Source organism: Apis cerana, linkage group LG14, assembly GCF_029169275.1.
Source record: "Apis cerana isolate GH-2021 linkage group LG14, AcerK_1.0, whole genome shotgun sequence".
NCBI classification, from domain to species: Eukaryota; Metazoa; Arthropoda; class Insecta; order Hymenoptera; family Apidae; genus Apis; species Apis cerana.
The window spans coordinates 7,668,905-7,692,722 of record NC_083865.1 but is presented as its reverse complement, the minus strand read 5'-3'; the positions used below and the strand labels follow the sequence as shown (position 1 = coordinate 7,692,722).

The 23,818-nt window shown below is 21.9% G+C and overlaps 2 protein-coding genes and 1 long non-coding RNA gene across 7 annotated transcripts; 2 read left to right on the top strand and 1 right to left on the bottom strand.

Moving 5' to 3' along the window:
- The first annotated feature begins 247 nt into the window (after nt 1-247).
- Nucleotides 248-19,384, top strand: LOC108000663 (BAG domain-containing protein Samui). Of its 5 annotated transcripts, none has more exons than XM_062084465.1 (3): nt 7,166-7,188; nt 7,762-7,799; nt 15,177-19,384. In XM_062084465.1, the coding sequence occupies exons 2-3, from the start codon at nt 7,797-7,799 to the stop codon at nt 17,220-17,222; spliced, it is 2,049 nt and encodes a 682-aa protein (XP_061940449.1). In that variant the 5' UTR covers nt 7,166-7,188; nt 7,762-7,796; the 3' UTR covers nt 17,223-19,384. The 5 variants fall into 5 exon arrangements, with proteins under 5 accessions (XP_016916633.1, XP_061940449.1, XP_016916635.1 ...); XM_017061146.3 differs by having other exon boundaries at nt 7,166-7,239; XM_062084466.1 differs by lacking the exon at nt 7,166-7,188 and adding an exon at nt 7,233-7,390.
- LOC133667256 (uncharacterized) lies at nt 2,419-4,187 on the top strand. The gene is made up of 2 exons (XR_009832582.1): nt 2,419-2,848; nt 2,917-4,187. It is a non-coding gene; the product is annotated as an uncharacterized LOC133667256 (long non-coding RNA).
- A 1,224-nt stretch (nt 19,385-20,608) lies between the features above and the next one.
- On the bottom strand, nt 20,609-23,787 carry LOC108000633 (abscission/NoCut checkpoint regulator). The gene is made up of 6 exons (XM_017061084.3): nt 23,052-23,787; nt 22,704-22,903; nt 22,388-22,616; nt 22,082-22,228; nt 21,883-22,011; nt 20,609-21,813 (listed from the first exon to the last, which is right to left on the bottom strand). The coding sequence occupies exons 1-6, from the start codon at nt 23,097-23,099 to the stop codon at nt 21,625-21,627; spliced, it is 942 nt and encodes a 313-aa protein (XP_016916573.1). The 5' UTR covers nt 23,100-23,787; the 3' UTR covers nt 20,609-21,624.
- Between the last annotated feature and the right edge of the window lie 31 nt (nt 23,788-23,818).

The following is a 23,818-nucleotide window of genomic DNA, read 5'->3' as shown; positions in this document are numbered from 1 at the left end:
GATTTATAAATAAAAAACTTAAATAGCTGCCAATTAAATTTAGATTCAAGTAAGCTAATTGTTACAATTGGAATATCTATCAAGAATATTGAATAGTTTAAGATAAATCGATGACAATTTTGTGATTGGTCAACAATCGAAAATAGACCAATAAGCATACATTTCGCGCCGAAAAGATACGATTACACGAAATGATGTGCGCTTGCGCGCTCTTTGATTATTTTCGCGATGATTCGGCGCGAGCTTTCAGTCACGCGCATCACTTCGTAGGGGAGCGATACGAAAAATCGTTTCGTGATTGTTACGAGAAAAAGAAATTATTTTAAATTAAATTTGCTATATCTTATTGGTTAAAAGGCATCAAGTGCAACGTTTAAATTGTGCATGAAATTCTCGTGTGCAAATATACAACAATGTCTTTTTATTTTCGCGATAGACCGAAATTCAGCGATAGATTACGTGGTAAATCTGGCGATGAACTTCTACAAGAGATTAAACAACAATTCGATGAAGATAGCAAGTCTTTCTTCGAGCCTACTAATAGACCAGGACGGGATTCCTTTGAACGACATTCCGCTTTCTCAAGGGTGAGTTTCTTTTATATATATATATTAAAATTGAGTTTTATATATAGGAATATAATTGTTGTTAACAAATTTTTCGAATGATTTTTTTTTCTAAATAAGAATGTAAGAATCATTTGTTTTTATGAATCTTTATTTTTCTAAAGTTACTTTTTTTATTACTTTATTAGATAATATGTAATAATGATAAATCGAAAATGATTTTTAAATATTATATTTTATTATATTTGTCTTAAATTTCGAAATATCGAAAAATATATATTCCTTCTTGCATTCATCTCGATTGAATGTTGTACAAAAATTCTTTATTTATAGAGTGGCCCAATTTCTACGTAGTTTCACCGGCATGTATTTAGTTTTCTTTGCTTGTCGGTTATTCTTGTCGCAATGCCGACATTTTCAGAGGACAAAGAAGTAAAAAAATTGTGTTTATTGGCTACTGGTATCCGATGAAATATGTTGCGATATAATAAAAATGCGAAAGAATGTAAGCATAGAATGAATAAGATATTTTTCGATAAAATAATACTTGCATTAAATATATTTTATCATTAAAACTGCATGTTAAATATTTATTTTAGGATTAATTTAATTATATTTTTTCTTTTATAATATAATATATTTCTTTTATAATCATTATTTAATTTCTTATATTTAATATAATTTAAATATTCCATATTGCAAAATTTATTATTTATTATACTAAATCACCTGTTCTGCATTGTCAATGAGCCAATTATTATAGTTCATGGCAATATCGTAATTGTTAAAACTGTGTCGGCATCCTGAAAACTTTTTAATTATTTTATCATGATTTTTTCTTAGTATATTATTTCAATGTTTAAATTGATATTAAAATATTTATTTGTTAAAAATTTTTATTTTAAGTGTTTTTTTAATGTTTCTATATATATTGATATTCTATATATTTTTCATAACATTATTAAATTCAAACTGTAATCTTCATATAAATAAGTTTAGTTAAGTTTAGTTATATATATATATATCATATAAAATTAAAATTTATTTTTATATTTTATACATAAAAACTAAAAATTTTTGATCAATATATTTTCAATATCGATTTAGATAAATATTAAAAATTATATTATATTATATTTCTCTGTCTCTTTCCTTCTTTCCTTATCATTCTCCTTTTTCTTTCCTTTTTCTCTGTTTTATTTTTTATTTTGAATAAAACAAATGAAGGAATAAATTATTTCTATTATCTCCATTGCTAATAAAAAATAAGATTAATTCAATATTTCAATATTTTAATATTTAATATTATTTATTTACTCATTTTGTAATAAAAGAATTTTCATTTAATATTTTTATTATTTTGTTTTATTTTTATCGTTTTATAAAAAAAAATTACAGTAATTAGACAGAAAATAGGAAATATTTATTAAATTTATATTAATAAACTTATTACATTTTTATTATCATTTGAATAAAAATGATTAAAAGATTTGGATTAGAACTTATTTATAATTAAAATGTTAGAAATTTTTGTTTTTACAATTAATTTATTTTTTTATTAGTTTGAAACATTTTTTCTATTCTTATAAAATTATATAATAATAAAATCACTTAATCAATGAAATTTTAAAATTATTTATATAAAGAGAAATTAAATAAAAACAAAAAAAAATTTAAATAAAATTTGATCATAGGTTTTTTTCTTCTTTCATATGCCTTCATTTTATTTAACTTTAATCAATATAATGAATGAATCGAAATAGATATAAATAATTAAATTAATAATGTATCGAAATAATTTATGATAATAATATGATGTTTAATTTCTTCAAAATTTATAAAATTTTAGGATCTAGCTGAAAGAAGAAATAATAATGAAAAAATATTAAATAAATTTTTGAAATTTATTTTCATGATAAAAGTATAAAAAATTCAATAATATTAATCATGAATATGAATCAATTACTAAAAAGAAATGTCAAATGATATACTTATTGTATTTAAATGACGTTGGTTATATACTTAAAAACCAAAAAAAAAATTAACCAAAACACTAATCTATCAAATATACAATCAAAGATCTTATAATGAATATTACTTAAAAAGGATCTATTCTTTTTTCACTCACTGTCCTTGGAAGAAGGTATATTCATAGAAGCATATAGGAGCCAGAAGGCTATTAAAATTACTCCAATTGCATTAAATGCCCCTTTTGAGGGTGAAGAGGATAACTACGTATTCCCGTTTACGGACTGAAATGAAATCAATATGGTATACGTGCGGTAAGTTTCGCAAGTTTTATCGTCGCGAACACATTCACTCATACATTGGGATATCGTTGGCTTTTCAGAAGCGCAGACAGACTCGCAAAGGACCCAGAAATAACATGTTTGTTGCTAAACGCCCGTCGTGCCGGGAAAATGATTTACCACTTATTTGCCTCGCCATGGATCCTTTTTTATTTTCAATAATAAAACTTTTCATTGATTGGTTGATAAGATTATTTTAGCAAAAAATATGTTTTTTTAATACAAAGATGCATTTTGTTCATGTTCTTCACTAAATATATATATATTATTATTAATGGATTTCAAATCATAATAATTTTAGCGATTTGTAATCATATGAACATAATATAACGGGTGTGTGATAAGTATCATAGATCGAATAGACAGATTATTCTGGATCGAATGGTTCTTGCTTTGGAATGGCGAGAGAGAATCAATGGCGGCTATTTTGAGAGGTTTCGGCGTTGGCGATGTCGTCGTCGAGAACGTTCCTACGTCTTCAAACATGCCAATGGTGTTCGAAGATTACAAATATAATTTTATCATATATATTTTATATAGAAAAAAATTATTTATTAAAAATATTTTTTAAATATTATTTTAGAGTATAAATATAATGATTAATATTAGATTTAATATTATAAATTTTTAACATAAATTCTTTTCTTTTTAACATAAATGAATAAAATCTAAAATATGATAAAAATCATTCTTTTGATATAGAATTCGTCTGATTCTTTTATCATAAAAAATTAAAAAAATATCTTATCTTAGAAAAATTATTATTGTTATTAGCTATTTTTTCTTATTTTCTCTATATTATAGATATTGATATATATAAATATAGAGATTTATAGAAATTAATACGAAAATATAATTGGGAAATTTTTTTTGACGAAAAGAATTTAAGACATTTCTTTAAAATATTTATTGTTATTAAAACAAATAATATATTCATCGTTATTATTTTTCTAATACTTGAGTATATCAAAAAATTTATTGTTAATTTTATAATTTAAATAATTTATAATTTAAATAAGAATTTCTTTCAGTTTTTTCTATTGACGAGCTATTTTCATATAATGATTTATAAAATTCATCACATATGGAAAGAGATGATACTTGGAAAGTGATCTTTTTCTTCATTGTTCAGAACCGTCGGATCGTTAATTATTCCTCTCGTTTTTTTTTTTGAAAAATATCATTCATGAAACAATAATAAACATTCATGAAAAATAAATTGATTTAATTAATATTTGAATAAAATATTGTATCATATGAAGATCATATTATATAGATCCTAGATAAAAATAAAGATATGATTGTAATTGTATTATCTCGCTGATCACTTCTATTCGTTCATTTTACATGACAATAATAATAATAGTATAATAATAGTAATATATATATATATATATATATAGTAATATAATAATAGTATAATAATAGTGTAATCATGTTCTTTGTATACATTCCAAGAAATATGATTCTTTTAAAAAAATCCAAAAATTATCCAAAGAGATCAATATTGTGGATTCTTTAATTTTCAAAGCTTTTAATAACCTTTTAGCTTTTATCGCCACGTCCTGTATCAATTAGAATTATCCAAAGGATTCTAAAAACATCGATTTTCAATTATTAACAAACTTCCAACATTTTTCATCTATATCCAAATTTATATCTATATTCAATATCTATATTCATCAATTTAAAAAATATACAGATAATTTTAGAAAGAAAACATTTATATAAAAAGAAAATATTATTCATTTTAAATTAATTTTTTTATAAAAAATTTATAAATAAAATATTAATTTATTTTATTGATATAAATAAAAAAAACCTATAGAAATATTTTTAATGTTATAAGATATAAAATAATAATATCAAATTTTCAGATTATATATTTTTTAAAATCTTATAAATTGAGATAAAGAATAAAGAATACAATTTTGATTGAGGTATTGAAATTATATATTCATTTCATCAATGAATTATTTATAAATATAATGTAATTTACAATAATTTTAATTGTAATAGAAATCTTTATTTTTCCTTTCATCATTTGATATAGTAATGTTTCGTTATACGTGAAACAATGTAATTTCATATAAAATTGTTCTAACTGATCATTTAATAATAATAATTTAATATGAAATATAACACAACTCTTTGTAATCATATATTGAATTAATTATTATTATTAAAAATTATTATAAATATTATAAAAATTATTTATCGTACATATGAAAAATATTCTATAATCAATTATATTTTACAATTTATAATTTATAAAATTATAGTTATAATTTATAAAATTTTATATTTTATAATTTATATTTATAAAGAATGAATTTAGACAAAATAGGATTGAATTAGAGAATAATATTATATAAAGTTACATTATGAAAAATTTCTCACATTTGCAAATTTTATACGATTGATATATGCATAAGTTTTATACGATAATATAGTATGGTATATATAATATGTTGAGATATACTGATACCGGTAAAGGAATCTTTCTACAGTCATTTTGATGACGTCACAAAACTTTAGTCTGCTAGAGAATGTCGATTGATCGCCTCCTCAAACTTATGATCTCCTGGTTGTACCATCGATCATCGTAGATCATCGATCGTCATTATCAATGATCGAAATGTATAAACAGAACGAAATCGAAAATGAAATTGAAGTGACTATTTATATTGAATGATATGATCTATGATTTGATGAATCGATTTTATTAATGATCAAATTTAATTATTTTTTACTTTTTGTGAGATTAAGGTTAAATTGAACATTTAACTAAGATTTTATAAAGAAAAAATATATTGATTTGAATTCTTTTATGTGAAATATAAAGATATTTTAAAACCAAATTCTATATTGTTTTTAAAAATAAAAATTAGAATGAGTCCTGTTTCATAAAGTATAAATATGAAATATATATAAAATTGCTATGATCAGTACTATATTTTATAGTTTTTTCTTGCACTCAAGTACAGTTATTTATAATATAAGATAATATCAAACTTTTAAGTGTTGTATCATATAAGAAAACTATAAGTTTAGATCTAAAAATATAAGGATATAATTTTATATTTTGCAACTTACTTATTATACCGTTAGATGGCAACACGTTCACGGGAACTATTAAATAATAGTATTAAGAATGTACTTCATTTTTAATTCTATATGAATCTTTTAGAAGAAAATTTAAAAAAAAATAAATTAAAAAAAAATTATTTTTAAATATATAATTTGATAAAACATGAATATTCTTTAATTTGCAATTATTGATATATTCTTCTTATTCATTATTTCTTTTATCTTTTTTTTGGCACGAGTTTTGTATATTCTATATCACAATAATTTTTCTTAAGCTAGTTAGCTTATCATATCATCATTTTAATGAATCAAAACAAATTTAGTTTTTATTATCATATTTTTCATATGCAACTATGAATACTCAACAAAAATAATTATTTATGATTTTTAAAATTATATATAAAAAATTGATCGAATTTTAATTTTTTCAATTATATATTCATTAGAAATTCACATAAAATATTAATTAAAATTAAAATAATAAACTTATATTTATATCTTTATCTTTTTTTTAATTTTTTATTTCTTTATATTAATTGAAGAAATAAATAAAATTTTGTTTTATTAGTTTTACAAATTATAAAATTAAAAAAGTAAGAAAATTGTTTTTTTAATTTTTGAACATTCAAGATTATTTTTATTAAAAACTAGAACAAGTTATACCTAACCTCAAAATGAACGTCTTATTAGATGCCAATTTTTTTATTCTATGTATTATATTATATTAGTTATTTTATGTATTATATGTAATAAATGGAAACAATTTCATATGATTTATAGCAATACTGTTTTAATACAGTGATACTACAGTTTTACAGCAATTTTATTTTATACAAGAGATGTACATTTTTTTTCTTTTTATAAAAGGAATTTTTTCTCTCATTTATTTCATTTTCATTTTCATTTTTGGAAAATGATCATGTAATAAAAGATATCAAATATTTGTTCTGTAAGTCAAATTTATTTTCCGGTTTATTTTTTCATATTAATAAACATTAAATTATTTATTTCTTTAAATTATTTATAAAATTAAGAAATATATGCATGCATGGAAGTATGAAATATTGGTTTTACTATCATTTGATTATTCAATAAAAAATTATTTAATTTTAAGTATAACATTTATATAGATAAATTTTATAAAATCCATTTTATTAATATGTCAAACAATCGATTATATAATCTTTATCTTGTAGGGGAATACGAAGTGAGTCATCTGTTCGGTGAGTTGTCATTGTATACTCGTCTATACACGAATCGACATTTTGGACAAAGTATGTGATGCGATCTGTTTCTTGCTTATTATCAAGTGATAAACCAATAGTCTTGATCTCATTCTATTGTATTTATAAAATATTTTGTGAGAAGTTATCTCCATGATGAAATTATATTTTGATCGCAAAGGAATTATTATTTCGCCAGATTGTAACACGTGTTCATTTATACTATTATTAACTATATAATGTTTATAATAATTCTAAAAATTATTTTATTTGTTTTGGAATTTTTAATTGTTTATTCTCTATAAACATTTCATAAAAAAATTTAATATATCATTTTTTAAATCAGAAATATTATATAAAGATTTTTATGTTATTATTTTATATTATTTAACTTCTCAAAGAATATATTTTTCATGATATATTTATATATTTTATATCAGAAGTGATGTGAAATAAGCATTTTATTTTAAAATGTTTTTTAATATTTAAAAATAAACATCATAAGTTTTAATTTTCGATTAAATTTTTTGATTAAACATTGTCCACATTTTTTTTTATTTTCTATGATTACAGGCTCGTTATGATTGAATTATGAATCGCAAACTGCTATGGTATGTACTTATTCTAGAAAATGCTTTTTTTGCTTCACTTTAAGAAAGAGATTTTCGTGAAATATTCATTATTCCAGGTAATATAATATAATAATATAAAAAATATTATTTAAAAATTTATTTAAAGATTGATTTTTATTTTAAATTAATGTAAAATTTTATTAACAAATTAAATAAAAAAAACTTACACAATATTATTAAATAAATTATAATATGTAATACAATTTTTAAACAATTTAGAATCATATATTAAATTATGAAATTATGAAATCCTAATTAGCTTTTAATTAGCTTTAACTTTAACTTTAATTTAATATGTTGAATAAAGTCATCGTGTTAAATTATATTTATCAGTTATCTTTAGATATAAAAAAATTTAGACAAATTTTATCATATTAATTATCTTGAGAAAATTCATTTTTTTTATCAAATATTATAAATAATTGTTTTAATAAATTCAACATAAGAATTAACATGATAAAATATTATTATTAAATGTTAATAAAATTAGGTTATGATAAGTAAAATTTCGATTTGTTTTCGCATCATAATGCTTGCCAAACGATCAGTATATATATTTTATGTATATATATTTACACAATATATGAATACATACATTTCTACATATATTTTCATATTAAATAGAAGAACTTTGGATTGAAACCAAATTCTATTATCTAATATTGACTAATATTCAATGGCAAATTTTTATATCTTATTGGTACAATAAATAAAATTAATACAAAATTAATTATTATTAAATAATAAAATATTTCTTCAAATACTTGAACAAAAATATGAAAGAAATCATTAGTTGCAATATAATTATTAAATTACTAATATATTGAGTCGAAGTTTTGTTTTTCTATCGATTATAGAAAATGCATTATTATTTAAAATTTTTTATAATTTTTATAAATATTTGCAAATTCAAAAGAATCATATTAGAATTTTCAAGACGATTTTTTTTTTAAATTCGAAATATTTTGAAAATAAATTTTGTTAATATATGAATTTTATTTATTAATCATTTATATAAATTTTTATTTGGAACAATATGTGATCTAAATATATATATATATATATATAATATTTTATAATAAAATAATATCTTTAGATCTTTAAATATACTTTATTTATAAATATTATAATATACATATATTATAAATTATAAATATACATATATATATGTATCGAATGATTCAATTTTAATATTACATAAAAAAAATAAGTAAAACTTTTAAGATAGTAGTATAAGTCTTATCAAATAATAGTTTTATCAATAATCTATAGTACTATTTAATAATAGAGGAAAAAGAGAAAATTAATTAATTTTTGGACAGGAATACAAATATGTGAAATTCTTACTATAAAAGGATATAAGTAAACAGGTTCGAAGTACAGTTTTACTCAACAGGTTGATTGAAAATAAAAAAAACAAAAAATGGAAAAATTTGACAATATTTGGTCACAGTTAGTACAAGCCATAAATTGTTGAAAGAATATTTCAAATTCATTTCAACGTGAAAAAAAAATGTTATTTTTAAAATTGTTAATATTAATTCCATAATTCTAAAATTTTATTTATTTATTAAAAATTGAAAATTAAAATCTTTAAAAATTGCACTATATAAAATAATACAAATATTATATGTTATTTCAATGATTATGATATATTTTAAATAATCAATAGATTTTACAAAGATTTATCAATAATTATTTAAAAACAGCATACGATCATTTTTGTTCTTCATTCTGAATGTCATGTATCATTTAAATGCGCGAAAAACAAACGAGTTCTCGAAAGAGTCCAACAGAGAGGAACGTTCTAGTAGCCTCTAGTCTATTCATTCGGTTGCTCTCGTGACGATTCGGCCATACTCGACATAGCAGTCACGTGGCTTTCTACAACCCACACAATAAATATATTTAAGTTGCTCCGGGAACGCACTGACAGTTTCACTATTGACCCGAAGGGAATATGTTTTATAACGCATATATATTGACGATTTTGTTGAAAAGACGTTTTTTTTTTTCAATAAAAAATTTTTATATGCCAGTGTGTGATACAAAGTGTAAAAAATAGACGACTAATGTCAATAGTGATCATATTATATAACGAAAGAAAGAAAATAAAAAGCTAAAATACTAGCGAGGAGATTGAAAGGAAGAATAAGAATAACTGTCACACGTTTTCTTGGTAATATTACAAGATTTTTAAAAAAAGAAAACGAAAGTGTGTTTTAAATCATTTATTTTTCGTTCTGCCTTTTTTTGTTAACACATCGGCATTGTTTAGTGAGCTTTTTGGCTGATTCTTTGAAAACGTAAAAAAAAAAAACATTTAACCTGCAGAGCAAGTTCTTAACGGCAAAAGGGCACGAACTTAACCTTCTAGTGTGTGAAAAAAAGCCAACATATATCTATATTAAAAAGTTTCATCCTTTGAGAGAAAAAAGGAAAAGGACACCACGTATTCGAAATCAGGCACGGATCAAAGGGTCCACAAAATGGACTCGCCTGTCATCGTGGACAAAGCATCTGAATTCGGAGAATCAATTGATTTGGATCGTCCATTTCCCGTAAGTGGTGCCATTTTCTTTTGCCATTTCCATCGCGCAATACGTTACAATAAATATTACGTATATGAGTTAACATCCAGATATTAAATCAATCTCGATATTGAATTATTTCCATTTATCAATTTTTATTTCGGTATTATATCTGTTCGATATTCAAATTTACACTTAAATATTAGGAAAGAATAATATAGAAGTTGTTAATTGGTTTATGACGTTGCGCCAAAGCCTGTATTTCAAATCATGCAATCGTTGATATAGTCAACTCTTAACGTTTTTGCCAAGAGTTTTCCAGATCATTCTATATTCAATACGTCTTTTTCTTCATTCTAGTTCATTCTATATTATCATTGATTTTTCGTCTTCGATATAATTCATTATTAACATTAATTTTAATTATTATTGATTTGTTATATTTAATATAATGAATCTTCATTTTATTTACTTATTTTTTTTTACGAACAAATTTATTAAGTGGATAGCAAATTGTAAATGAGAAATTCAGATGTTATTGGTTAAGAGTATGGAGAAAGATATACGCATGCCCTTTGATGTTCTTGATTCGTTTCGACCTTCTCTTGTGCGTTCCGCGAGATCGCGTGGAAGTTAGAAATAGAATTCGCAGAGTGACGTAGTTTTGCAACTTCAAAAACGACGAATTTTATCTTTCTTTGGATTTTTTTACTTTCTTTGGATGAAAATAAATAAATAATTGATTATTTTATAAGCTCTAAATAATATTTCTATATATAATATATTTTTTGTAATGTATTAATCTTAAGTAAAAAATAAATAATGGCAAGGGAAAAGAGGGAGATGGAGGAGATGCAAATATTAAAAATAAGAAAAATATAATTCGATAAATATAGATTTATAATTTTTAAAATATAGAATTTAAAATATAATCAGCTATAATAAATTATTCTAAATATTTTTTATATATATTTAATTTACTAGATTTATTTTTACATTATGTTTTAAAATTATTTATATGTGTTTTTGATTAAATCCCTAATTTTGATTAAAATTTTATAATTTTTATAATATTTTAATATTAAAATAAAATTATTCAAATTTCTTATGGCTTTATTATCAAATGTATTATTTTTTTATATTTTTATTACGTCTTTCTAAAGTAAAAAAATTATTTTGAAGATCATTATGTTATCAATTTTACGATATATTAACCAGAAATTAAATGCAATGGCTCTTGATTAAATTAATACAATTTGATTCAGTTAGATCAAACAATATCTTTTCTTACTTATTAATCTCAGTTTCGAATACATTCTTCTAAAACAAAATCTATTCCTCCAAAATACAAATGTGATGCTAATAATAAACTAATGGAGACGTTTCGGTAACTCTCTTTGTCAAATTGTTTGCGTTTCTTACGATTAAAAGGAATTGAATAGAAAAAAAAAGCAGGAGAAAAGAAATAAAAAAAAAACGAAAAATGTAACATAATCGCGATCCATTCGCTGACTACATGTTTTATTTCTTTTATTCGGTCACTCGACCGTATTAGGCTTGCTTGGAGATCTTGTAACCTTAAAAGGTCTTTTCTTTTGAAATTTTATCATGGATATTTCCATTGTTTTTAACTGAAAAAATTTTTTGAATTAATCATTAATTTAGAAAAGTTAATTGTTTTAAATTATTATATTATCATCTATGAAATGTGTTGCGGATTAGTCATAAAATAAGAAATATTAAAATAAAGAATATTAATTGGATAGATTAAAGATTATTTTATTTTATTTTGTTTATAAAAAAAATACAATAAACTATTTATTTTTTCAATATATTGATTTAAGAAAAAAATAATAATCATGATATATTGCATGTTATATTTTCAATTATAATAATTTAATCATAAATTTTTGTCGCCATTACAGAATGTGAGTTATTATATTATTATAATATTATATATATAAATATATATATTACTACTTCAAAAACGACGATATTAATTATTGAAACACAAATCTACTTTCCTGATTTTATTCCAATATTGATTCATACCTATTTACTATATTCATTAAATCGAAATAAAAGTAATTATTGGTTTATATTCATATCAATCAAATTGTATGAACACAATATAATTTCGATCATCTAATTAAGTCATAGTAGTTAAGTTATATATATATATATATATATATATATATATGTATATATTATATTATTAAGTATATATATGATATCGGAAATTATCTTTTCGATATCACCACATCTATCTTCTTAAAAAAACGATAATAGGATATTTTTATCCATGATCTAATCACTTTTCACGCAAAAATGAAACCGGTTTCAATAATAATTACTATTGATACTATTGACGATGATGCTTCAACTTAACATATATGTAGGCGTTATCTATTCGTTGGAGAATAGAAATAAAAGATTAATTCAGTTCATTTTACTAATTGATTCTACAAACGATTTTCACTATAACATAAAATTTAAAAACCATATAAGATTTTTGAGAATATTTGGATTTTAAATTCTGATTATTTTTTGGCACTGCAAAACTTCATTTCTTTTGAAAATATATGTACTCATAAAACTCGATATTTATCATAAAAAAATCAGGAAATAACCACAAAACGGCATCTACCCTAAGTTCAATTTAAAGGACCATGACACAGTTTGTTTATATTGAATTGGCGCTGACATTCACCCAGTTTGCCATTTTATGGATAACCATAATTGCCTTTATATAGATGCATTTTATTTTCATAAAAATTATACTTTGTTGTTATTTATTATAATTAATAGATATAATAAATAATTAAAAAAATAAATTAAAAATCAATTATTTTCTAAGAATAAAATATATTTTTTAAATATTAAAATAAATCTTAAAAATCAGCATTAAGATGATATATAAAATAAAAATAATGTTGAATTTATAAAAATTGTATAATTAAATATTTCAAATAGATTATTTATTAAATTGATTTTGCAATTTGTGATGCGTCATATACATACATGAGGAAAAGTGCATACAAGACGAAAAGTTGCATAAAAGGCAAGCAATGTATGGAATGCAGCTCATGGATGAATATTCAATGCAGAGTAGTTCAGTCACAATTCCTGGAATTGCATCTCGTAATTAACATGTTGCATAATTTTCAAATTATATATAGTGTAAGAAATATGATACAGTTCTTTGATAATTTAAACTTGTTCAGAATTATATATCATTATATTCCAAAATTTAATTTTATTTAATTTCAATTTCATTTCATAATTTTATTTAAGAAATATTATTCAAAACAAAATAAATCATGAAAGAATTAATGATTTTTAATTATTGTTGAAATTGAATCAAATAATTGTTTGTATAATAATAAATCCAGATAAAGCAGAAGAAATAAAGAAAGTAATTATGTAGATATCTAATTTAAATATAATAGTAATCTTAAATATAATGAATTTTAAATATAGAATTAGATATAATTCTAATTTTTTAACTACAATATTTGTTATTTCTAATATATATTACTATTGAAGTAATCAATATGCGAATTGCTCGCTTGTAGTCTTTCAATATTTGTATTTTAAAGTCTTTTCTTCAAAATAATATTAAACAAGATATTTTTTTTTATTTTCTACTTTTTGCGAAAATTTTTTTTAATTTTTTAATTTTTTTATAAAATTTTTCATTGTATTTTGTTTCTTATTAGCGAATAATTATTAAAATTAAAAACTGTTTCAAATATTATTAATTATTAATTATTAATTAGTTTATAATTAAAATAATTAATTTATTTATAATTAAAATAATATATATTTCAATTATTCTTTTGAATAAAAAAATGATAAATTTTTTATTTGAAATGTTATAAAAAATATTACATAAAAAATATTAAATCAAATAAATGATGAAAATATACAAAGAATTATATATATTATAAGAATTTTTTTTTATTATATATTATTTATATTAAAAAATACTTTCACAAGCGAATTCCTTGAATTTCCTTTATATTACGTGGGTGAAACTATAAAATCGCGTGCAAAAGTCATGTATACATGTGCACATTATGTCGCCACTATATATAATTTTCCAGTGATATAAAGGCTGTAATACACATCGTCACGAATGGAATATCCACGCGAAATCATTTCTTGAAATGGCATGAATTATCGTAATATGAATGTACGAATTGTGACATTGATTACGAATGCTCTTCTAAAATCGAGAAATATGATCGCAATGGAAATCTTCATATTTTTAAAAACGATTTCACGTATGTAAATGGACTAATGTGCATGGCTTTTAATAATTTCTGTGAGATTTTGTGTTTATTAAAATTATAAAAGATTCTATAACTTTGAAGAAAATATAGCAATACGTTGCACGTCACGCTTCATTTTTCTTTTAATTACAATTATTCCTTTAGAGCATTTATGCATATTGAAAGAAAATAAGCTTTTTTTAACTCGCTGTAAAAATTTTGCTATAAAGATATTAAATTGCTATTTAATAAAATAGATTTTAAATAAGCTTTAATTTAGTCCATAATTTAGTAGGAAAAAAAAATTGTTAATATTAAGATGTCTTCTGAAATTCATCATTCTTAAATTTTTAAAAAAAATTTATAATATGATGTATTCCACAAAAAACTTTTACAGAAATATAATTATATAAATAAAAATAAAAAAAAATTAAATGATTATATACTAATATTTCATTTTTTAAAATTCAGAAGATATTAAAATTAAAAAAAAAAAAAAAATAGAGAAAAAAATGAATACAAAAGAATTTATTTTAATTTCTAATTTCCAGGGATTTCCATTCGACGGCGACAATTTTGGTCGACGCAGTGATATTCGTGCCCATCTGGATGATTTAGCAGCTCGTCATCCAGAATTTGCAGATCATTTATTAGGTCCACCTTGGGGTGATATCCCTTTCCACAATTCTTTTCGCAATCGAAACCGTGATATTGGAAATAAAGAACGTAATAATTATCAACAAGGCTATTCCGACGAGGACGCAAGAAGTCAGGCAAGCGGAAGTAGTGTTGCCAGTGGAACTAGTGTCTCCAGTTCTCACGGCGAATCAGACGTTAATCAGAATCAACAAAACAAATCTCCAAATTTTGAGCAAAATATTAAAAAAAGTCAAATTCCACAATACGGATTACGCAACACAGTAGATATAGGTCAACATCATCATAACATGGAGAATACTGATAAAGGAAATCGTGGTCAACGTTCTATGTCTGCACCTCCAGAAAATAGACAATCTTTTAATCAACAATTTCAGCAACAAGAACAACAATCACCACAGCAATCACAGAGATATGTTTCCAGGATAGATATCACACCACAGCATAATCAGCCTCAACATAAATCACAACAACAATCTCAACAGCAACAACAACAAAAACCGCAACAACAAAGCAATGTTAGGCATATTCCAATTTTTGTTGAGGGCAGAGATGAACCTGTGCTTCCAAGGAGTTTCGATCAAGGTTCGCAACATCGAACTTTTGTGAATATGGATCCACATTTTCAAAGACCGACGCCATTTGGTCAGCATTTTGCTGGAAGACATCAACAATGGTCTCCACATTTTCAAGAATCGTTTTATCAGCAGCCAAGTGCATTTGAACATCCCTCTGTGAGACAACAGCAAACTCATAATTTTAAAGAGCCTAGACAACAATTGTACAATGAAAGACAACCTCAGCATCAGCAATATTGTGAAAGACAACCTCAGCAACAGCATTATGAGCAACAAAAACAACAAAAAACTCAACAGCCTCAACAACAGAGACAAGAGTTACCTATTGTTTTAAAGGATCCTTTAGAGAGAGTAGCTCTTGTTCAAAAAGAAGTTAATGCTTTGGCTGAACAAGTCAAGCAATATAATGGCATTTCAAGAACAGATAAAGAATATATTTATTTAGATGAAATGCTTACTAGAGAATTGATTAAATTGGACGATATTGAAACAGAAGGTAGAGACAATGTGCGACAGGCACGTAAAAACGCAATAAAAAGTATACAGGAAACGATTAGCTTACTGGAGTCGAAAGCGCCACTGCCTTTGCAACAAATGTCAGCAGAAGAACAGGAAAAACAGGAAGATCAAGTTTCCAACATTACTGAAGAGACTGAAAAAATGAATCAGAAACTAGAAGATCAATCACAGAATAAGGAAGCTATCCCACTGCCTCCTGGTCCATCATCTCCAATGAAAAAGACTGGAGAAATCATCGAAACTTGTGTGGAAAAATTAGAAAGTTTTGATAATAATCAAACGGCAGATTTACAAGAGGAAGCTAATCAAACTTCCAACAAATCTATAAATGCGATTTCAAATGCATTGGAAAAACAGGAAATGATTGCAATGGATACACATAGTTCAGAAGAATCAAATATAACTGAAAAGAAGAAATTGAAAAATGTTTCTGAAGAGAAAAAACAAAAATATATCCCTGAAGAGAAAAAAGTAGATATTTCTATTGAGAAACCTATAAAGAATATTTCTTCCGAGAATAAGTCAGAAAATCTTTTAGATGAAAAAAAAATAGAGAACATTTCTGATCACAAGATAGAAAACACTACTATGGAAATAAAAGAAACTATTGAAAAAAATAAAATTGAAAAAGATGTCAAAGAAGAAAAAGAAACAGAGAAAACTGATAATAAACAGTCTATTCAAGAAGAACAACAGAAAACAGAAGAGAAAATGGACCTAGATAGTGGTGAAATAAAACAATCACCTAAATCGCAGAAGAAAGGAAAAAAGACGAAAAAACAGGTTCCAATTTCTGATAAACCTATACCATTGCCAGCTCCAGAAAGTACTGAGGCAAAGTAAAATAACAGAAAAAATTAGTTACGATTTTAATTGTATTAAAAGATACGTCAATCTAATTATTGTTAGTTTGTGTATCTTTAGAACGAAACTATTGTTTTCATTCAAGAAATCACAAAATCTCGTGATCGTTATTTCTTTTCTGTTTTATGATTATTTTTGGTGCCAGATTGACAAAAACGTCGTGGATCGACGTGGTAATCGCACAATCGTTTATTAGCATAGAATCATGCTGATCAAAAACTTCTTCTGTTTTGCTTCGTTATTTTAATTTCCATGTTATTATAATTCAAACAGGGGAAGCATATATGGAATCTGTTCAATGAATTTAGAGCGTATATAAAAAAAACAACGAATGTAGCATTTTTAAAGTTGTTTTCGCTGTTGCGTTGCATTTGAACGAGGCTGTCCCCTTTCTTTTCTATATCGCGATTACATATGATTTCAAACGAAATCGAATATACAACATTCACCAGATTGTATTATACATTTTGAATGTTTAAATTTTGCACTTAAAAAAATAAATATTGGTCCTCATTTAAAAATAATTCTTTGTTTTTCTCTTTCTTTTTATTTTATTTTATATTTTATTATTTTAATTAGATTCATTATTTATTAAATATTTTTTTTTTCTTATTGATTTATTAATTATTTAATTTATTAATGATTGATTAAATAAAAACAAAAAAATAGTAATTGATAATAATTAATAATTCAGAGAATTGATTTTATTTCAGGGAAATTCAAAGATTTGATTTCATATTTAATTTTTTAGATAATGATATTTAGTGTTTGTATTATCGAAACTGACATAAATCGATATTGATAATAAGATTAAAGAAAGAACTTTTGATACTATTGCGTGAATTTTTAAATGTATTGAATGATGATAGTGGTGATGTTGTTAAAAAGAAAATGCGTTGGAGATTGTTGAATGTTAATGAACAGAATGTGTCTGTTTCTTACGATTATAATATAGTATTACAATGTACGATCTAAGATATGATAAAATTAACTTCATCATCATCATCATCATCATCATCATCATCATCATCATCATCATCATCATCATTATTATTATTATTATTATTATTTATAATTTATTGTGCGTCTGTTGAATGATTTAAACACGATTTTCGTGTCTTTCATGTTAGGAGCTATTAAAAGAGGATGATTCAGAAATTTACAGATTTTCAATATATAAAAATAATAAGTGAGTAAAAAAAATTAATTACAAAAATTATATTAAATTTCTTTATTTAATCTCGATTTTTTTAAATTTCATTTTTAGACACAAAGATTCAAAACATTAAAAAAAACGAATATTAATAAAAAAGATTAATAAAAAACAGATATATTTATTAATTTTATAATATTTATAAAATCATAAAATTATTTTTTTATATGAAATTTTTCATATCATATGCAAATAATTTATAATTTTGTAACTTATTGCTATATAAAAATTTAATATGTAATTCTTAGTTATTAATAATTAAATTTAAAAATAAATAAATAATATATAATATAAAATCTGTGAATTTTTGAAACATTTTATTTTAACATTGTGTACACATTTGTTGTCACAAAATGTGTGTGATATATGAACCGTGAACATATTAGGTCATATATGTTCGTCTTGTGAAAAATAATGCATCCTACTCATTATTTTAAATCATCTTATCTTTTAATCTTTTTATTTTATCATATTTTTTTATTTTTGATAACATTAATTCGAATTTAACGTTAAAAAACATTATTTTAATTAAATTAAATTATTTTTACTATTACTTTTTAAAAATAAATTAATTAATAGTAACAAGATATGGGATGCATTATTTTATGGTTCCTTGTTATATCTCATGATACTCATCATTATTCTTCGTTTTTTGTTTTTTTTTTTCTTGTTTTTTTTTCCCTTTTTTTTGTTTAATATATAATAATTGTATAATATTTACATATTCTTAGAGAATATGTATTTTGAAGATTTTGTATTTTTAATGACGTGTGAAAAGAACATGTATAGAAAGAATAAATGATTATATAATAGATAAAACGAATAGGTGAATGAATGATTTCATTGTGGTGATGAACAAATGAAAATTGTCAGTAGAACATCGTATAAATATTGCAATGAAAATATAATTATTTTATGAACAAACGCATTCGATTGAAAATATAATCTGGTCATTTATCGTATAAACACAATCCTTTCTAACTAAAAAATTCCTATTTCCTATGCTTATAATGAAATTGTCCTATATCCAATTTTATTAACATATTATGTGAAAAACAAAATGTAAAATGTATGTGTAATGCACTATTCAAAACAGAAAATATTAAAACAACCAAAAATAATACATTAATTTAAATAAAATAATAAAGAGAAGATAATAAAAAAAATATAAAGAAAGATATAAAAAAAAATATAAGATTGATGATAGAATTGCATAAAATCATTTTATTAAAATTTTTATATAAAAGTTGATGAATATTGAAATCAGAAAATCAAAAGTTGCATAAAGTGTAATAAATCTACTAAAAATATCATTACTTAAAAGATATTTTATTTTTTAAAAAATTTGAAATAAAATATTTTTGAGTTGTTTTTTTTCATAAAACATTATATATTAAAAATTATAATATTAATTTTTAAATAAAAAATTTATATTGAATTTTTATCATTTATATAAAGAAAAATCATATAAAACATATAAAAAAAAATCATTCATTATTTATATATTTATTAAAATTTAATATGTAATGATCACTATTGAGAAAAATATTAGTCAGAGATAAAAAAAAATATTTAAAATATTCAGAATTTTTCTAATAGTACAATAATAAAACTTTAATAAAACCAAAACTTTAAATTTGACTGATTTATTAATAACATTATTATTAAATTTCTATGAATTATTTTCGGAAATATTTTTTTATAAATATACTTATAAATAAAAGGAAGAAAAGAAAAAAAAATTGATTGAAAAAAAATGTGAAATTAATTTTTAAAATTCATTATATACTTTAAATAATTTATTTATAAATTTTCAATGAAGTAAATTATTCGATATAAAAGATGTAATTATAAATATAAAAGAAAAAAATTATAAACAATAAATAATTAGCAATAGATTCATTACTATTTTCATATGATTTTTTAAAAATATATATATAAAACTAAAAAAAAATTTGATTTTTATTATTTCTTATAATAATACAATTATATTTAATTAAAAGAATCAGTCAAATTTAATCAATTCTTCGAATTCAATGAAAGTTTATAATCAAATAAGTTAGTATCAAATAATTATGCAATAATTAAGTAACTAATAAAGAATAATATTAGTAATAAGTAATATTAGTCATATTAATAATAAAGAAAAAAATATTTGGAAACAAATTTTATTGTTAAACAAAACGAACTATAGAAACAAAAACAAAACATTTGTTACGTACTACGAAAACTTAGCACAATAGGTATGTACTAAACTCTACAGGTATGTACTACAACTCTAAATATAGCAGAATTGCTCAGACTTTGAAAAGAGCTTTTTATGCTTTACCACAAACTATTTCCGGGAAATACCAATGAGAGTATCAGTGAATTTTTATCGATTTAATCTGTCAAATCAATTCAATTTGATATTTAAATCAAAAAGATAATAATCTTTTAGAAAGATAATCTATCTATCTATTAGAAAGATAATAATCTTAAAAAAGCAGAATTTTAGCAAACTGTTTAAACAAATTTTAATTGAAGATTGAATTAATTTAAAAAATCTAAAAATCTAAAAAAAGATTAAAGTTTTTTGCATATTGAAATAGATTAATTAATCATTCAAAATTTATTATTATTAAATAATATTAATAATTTATTATTAAATAATAAATTAATTTAATATATAAAATTATATAATATATAAAATTATTTTAATAAATTATTATTAATTCATTGATTCATTAGATTTATTAATTTATTGATTTATTGATTCATTAGAAATTATATATTTAATTTAAAATTAAATATTCAATGAAATTTTAAAATAATAATATGTTAAAGATAATGTAATGTACATTGATAATAAATAAATAATTTTTTTGTAAATTAATTTTTTTTTTACAAATATATCTTATTAAATCTATTAAATTTAAGATATTACAAAATTATTTACTGTGAAAATAGATATAGCATAATAATAATTTTTTAAAACTTATAGCTAAAACATTTACTATAATTATATATTATTTAATGTTTATGTTTATATATTTTGCATATTATCATTAAAAATTACAAGTGACAATACTAAGCATAAAATTTTTTTATAAATTAGACAAGTATCAATAATGAAACTGCATGTGAATTATTGTAAAGCATTTCTCTAAAATTTCTATTCAATTTTATTTAATAATAATTTAATTTCTTTGCTGGTTTTCTTTTGTGCTTTTTCATTTCAAAATCGTCATGATTATCTTCAAAGCATATAATGCAATACAAATCGCCGTGACAACCTAAACATTGTTCTAAATCTTCAGTTTGATCGCACATTATGCAGCTAGGTTTTTCATCTTCATCATCGATATGTTTTATTTCCTGCATTTATTGAATTTTAATCAAAATTTCATGTATTATTTATTATTTATTAAAATTAATTTCATATACCTCAATCTCCATTTCTTCCAATTTATCTATATTTTCTTCATATTTTTTTTCTAATTCGGCTTCTGCCAAAGCTTTTGCAATTAATTTATTTGTCATATGATTTTCATTATTAATATCATTAGTTGAATGCTAGAATAACAAAAATTTTCTTATAATTATCAATCAATTATAATTTAATATTTATTTATCAACTTTATACTTCTCTACTAATGCCTTGTAAAGATCTTAATCTTGTTTGAATTTCATTAACTGAATCACTGCCTGATGATAATTCTAATTGTTTTAGATACTCTTCTATTAAATCGTCTGTTTTCTGTTGATCTGTTCTGATATCCACTTTATGTATCTACAGAAAATAAAACTATTTATATTATGTTTTTGATAAAAGAATTTTATTGTATTTAATTATTTATATTGTATGATGTTAATAATTATATTAATAATTATTTATATTGTATGATGTTTATATATAATGTTTATATAAATAATATAATAATTAACATACATTTATTTTTTGCTGATTAATATCTGCATCTTCATCTTTTAATAATGCTAATCTTCTTCTTATTTCATCCACACTCAAAGTTGCAGTTTTGTCTTCTTCTTTTAATTTTCGTAATCTTTCAACTATTTCTTGATCCACTGGTTCCAAACCATTTTTAAATTTGTCCCAATGATTTGTATGTTTATACATTACAATGGGAGGTTTTGCTGGATTTTCTAATGAATCTAGTCTATATACATATAGAATACATATTAAATTATTTTACATATTTCATAATTGGAATATTTGGAATATATATTTATAAGCAATATATTACTTTTTTGTAATATCTACTGGAGCCATTGGTTCTTCATGCTCATCCAACATTTTAATATTATTATTATAACTTGATTTGCTTGAATAATTCTTTTTATTAAAACAACGACCACAGATATTTTTTACTCCTCTATCTGGAATATTAAATTTATATTTGAGGCACTTATTGCAACATGAAAAGCCACAACCTGGACAAGCAACCTAAATAATACAAGAAAAATGAAATAGATGACAAAGTATATAAAAAATTATTTAAATTAATAATTAATAATAAAAATTGTAAAAGATGACATATAATATGATATAACCTAAATTACGAATGATACTATTATGAAAAATAATAACTTACTTCTTTTGTAAAAAAAGAAAATTTCGTTTGACAAATATTACAAAACATACTGAATCTCTTTTCAAAATGTCGTTACGATGTCATCGCAAATATGACAGGAAATTGTTCCGCAGTTGAAAAATTCTGACGTATAAACGTTTAAATTATTAGGAATTGATTATAGATTAATGTTCGAAGATAGTATATATTCCATTTTTATTATTGTTATTATTTTCAATTATAGATTACATTCAAAAAAATAAATTAATGAACAAAAAAAAATTTGTATACAAAAATGTTTAATTGTAGACAAAATATAAGATAGATATGACAATGAAGAAAATCTTGCATATATACATGTATATATTTGCATATATTTTTATATCTGGGCGTGTAAATAGATTATAAAAATTTTAATGGATAAATATCTCACACTATTCCTATGTTGTTTCTAAAATTATCATTTTTAAAAAACTTTCTTTGTATAAAAAAAAAAAAGAAAAAAAAAGAGATATACACGAAATCTTTTGTATCCTATGTTTTAAAATGCTGATCTCGAAAAAAATAAGATTTTTTACATTTTTTGCGTTTGCATTTTTATCTATTTATTTCACATATATATATTTATGATTATATATAAAATATAAATAAGAATACATAATAAGAGAAGAAGAACAGATTAAAAATCGTAGAATTAGTTCTATTTTTAAAATGAAATATATATAACATGAAAAAAAAATAATAAAAATAAAGATAAAGTAAGAATTGATTGTCAGCGCTATCTCTTA

What these genes read in the sequence shown, in the direction of transcription:
- LOC108000663 (XM_017061144.3), top strand. Translation starts at nt 414, where the DNA reads ATGTCTTTTTATTTTCGCGATAGACCGAAATTCAGCGATAGATTACGT. An exon ending in GACATTCCGCTTTCTCAAGG is followed by an intron (nt 588 to 15,176) that starts GTGAGTTTCTTT and finishes TCTAATTTCCAG; the next exon opens with GGATTTCCATTCGACGGCGA.
- LOC108000633 (XM_017061084.3), bottom strand. Translation starts at nt 23,099, where the DNA reads ATGTTTTGTAATATTTGTCAAACGAAATTTTCTTTTTTTACAAAAGAA. An exon ending in TTTCTTTTTTTACAAAAGAA is followed by an intron (nt 22,904 to 23,051) that starts GTAAGTTATTAT and finishes TGTATTATTTAG; the next exon opens with GTTGCTTGTCCAGGTTGTGG. An exon ending in TGGAAGAAATGGAGATTGAG is followed by an intron (nt 21,814 to 21,882) that starts GTATATGAAATT and finishes CAATAAATGCAG; the next exon opens with GAAATAAAACATATCGATGA.